Source organism: Theobroma cacao, chromosome 8 (assembly GCF_000208745.1).
Source record: "Theobroma cacao cultivar B97-61/B2 chromosome 8, Criollo_cocoa_genome_V2, whole genome shotgun sequence".
NCBI lineage: Eukaryota > Viridiplantae > Streptophyta > Magnoliopsida > Malvales > Malvaceae > Theobroma > Theobroma cacao.
Window position 1 is genome coordinate 10,124,735 of NC_030857.1, and position 1,693 is coordinate 10,126,427.

The following is a 1,693-nucleotide window of genomic DNA, read 5'->3' on the forward strand; positions in this document are numbered from 1 at the left end:
AATGGCATAATAAATATATTGTAGAGTTGGGCTTGACACCAAGTCTTTGATGCCATGTATAAGTGTCCATCTTGAGTCCAAGATTTTCAAGGGCAGAGGGTTTAATTAAAGGCTCAGTTTCTTGAAAAGCATAGACCCCACCTCTATTCAAGCCTTGAGCAAGTGGCTTCCTTATTTGAAAATCCTTCACCAAGAAAAAAGATGGAAAAAATTCAATAGAGACATTATTAGTGGCAGTGAATTTTGAAATAGCTATAAGATTGGTTTTTGCTTGCGGAATACATAAAAAATTATTTAAAGAAAAAGTCTGAGAGGAAAGATGAATGAAAGTGGAACCAATATGAGAAATTGGTAAACCTGTGCCATCACCAATCAAAAGTTCATCAGGACCGCCATACTCAGATACAAACTGTAAGTTGTGTAACTGATTAGTGACATGATGAGAGGCACTTGAGTCAACTAACCACTGAGGGGATAATGCTTATGTTCGAGCATGATTAGTAATTGGAGTAGAAGACTTAAGTCAAATTTTGAAGCAATGCTTAGCAGAATGTCCTGGTTTATCACAGAACTGACAAACAACCTTGAAGTTTGTGGATGATGAATGTTTAGAAGAAGTAGATGGTGACGTAAATTTGGTATTGTGAGAAGGCCTAGAATGCTTTAGTAAATCAGAATGAGAAGAAATAGCTTTAGTAGCAAGATTTGCAAAAGGGATGATAATATCAGTTGAGGACTCTTGTTTCTTGATAACCTCTTCATAATCAGTGAACTTATCTAATAGTTCTTCAAAGGTAATGGAGGAGTCCTGAGCTCTTACACCGACAGCAATTTCTTTGAAGTCAGATCCAATTCCATTAAGAACATGGATAACAAGGTCATCTTCACTTACAGGTGAATTCACCAGCTCAAGTTCATCAGCAACACTTCTGAGATTTTGAAAATATTCAGAGACTTTCTTGCTACCTTTGGGTTTGGTAAGTTTTTCTCGTAATGTCATCATACGAGATCGAGACTTGTTAGCATACAACTTATTGATTTTGGTCCAAGCATCAAAGGAAGATTCAGCAAAAGCAAAGAAAGGTACAACATTTTCAGTAGCTGAAAAAATAATACCATGAAGCAGTAGTTGATCTTGTCGTATCCAATGATCATATGTTGGATTAGCAATAAGAATGGGGGGGTCGGAGCCTTCTTGTGGGATCATAGCTGGAGGGCAAGGAGTGGAACCATCTACATACCCGAGTAATTTATATCCAACTAGGAGGATTTGAATTGAGTCTCCAAGAGGGAAAGTTTGTGGGTGTGAGTTTTATAGGTAAGTGGGCAATAGCATTAATGATTAAGGGAGTTTGTAGATTTAAAAAAGAACTACAGGATTAGCGAGTGTTGTTGGAAGGCAGTTGGTGTTGTTGAGCTTGAGGATGACATCGTGGTTGAGAAAAAAAAACTAGATAGAGCTTATATCTGCTCTGATACCATAAAGAAATTCAATTCAAGATATTGAATATGAAGGAAAAACTATCTGTTGTTTCTATTTCACTCATGTGTTTATAATACAAAGATAATAATGCTAGTTTATAAGATAGTTATCACAAGTCAACATATCTCATCTATAAATTTAAATATGCTTGTCCCGTGTGGTTAAAGTGAGCTTATATGCTGTGGCTGTAATAGATATGAGCTTACCTGC

The 1,693-nt window shown here is 36.4% G+C and overlaps 1 protein-coding gene across 1 annotated transcript; it reads right to left on the reverse strand.

Annotated features, from left to right (window-relative positions):
- Positions 524-1,207, reverse strand: LOC18592568. Its single transcript, XM_018125508.1, has one exon. The coding sequence runs from the start codon at positions 1,205-1,207 to the stop codon at positions 524-526; it is 684 nt and encodes a 227-aa protein (XP_017980997.1).

Excerpts from the sequence above, each read along its gene's own strand:
- LOC18592568 (XM_018125508.1), bottom strand. The coding sequence starts at position 1,207 with ATGATCCCACAAGAAGGCTCCGACCCCCCCATTCTTATTGCTAATCCA.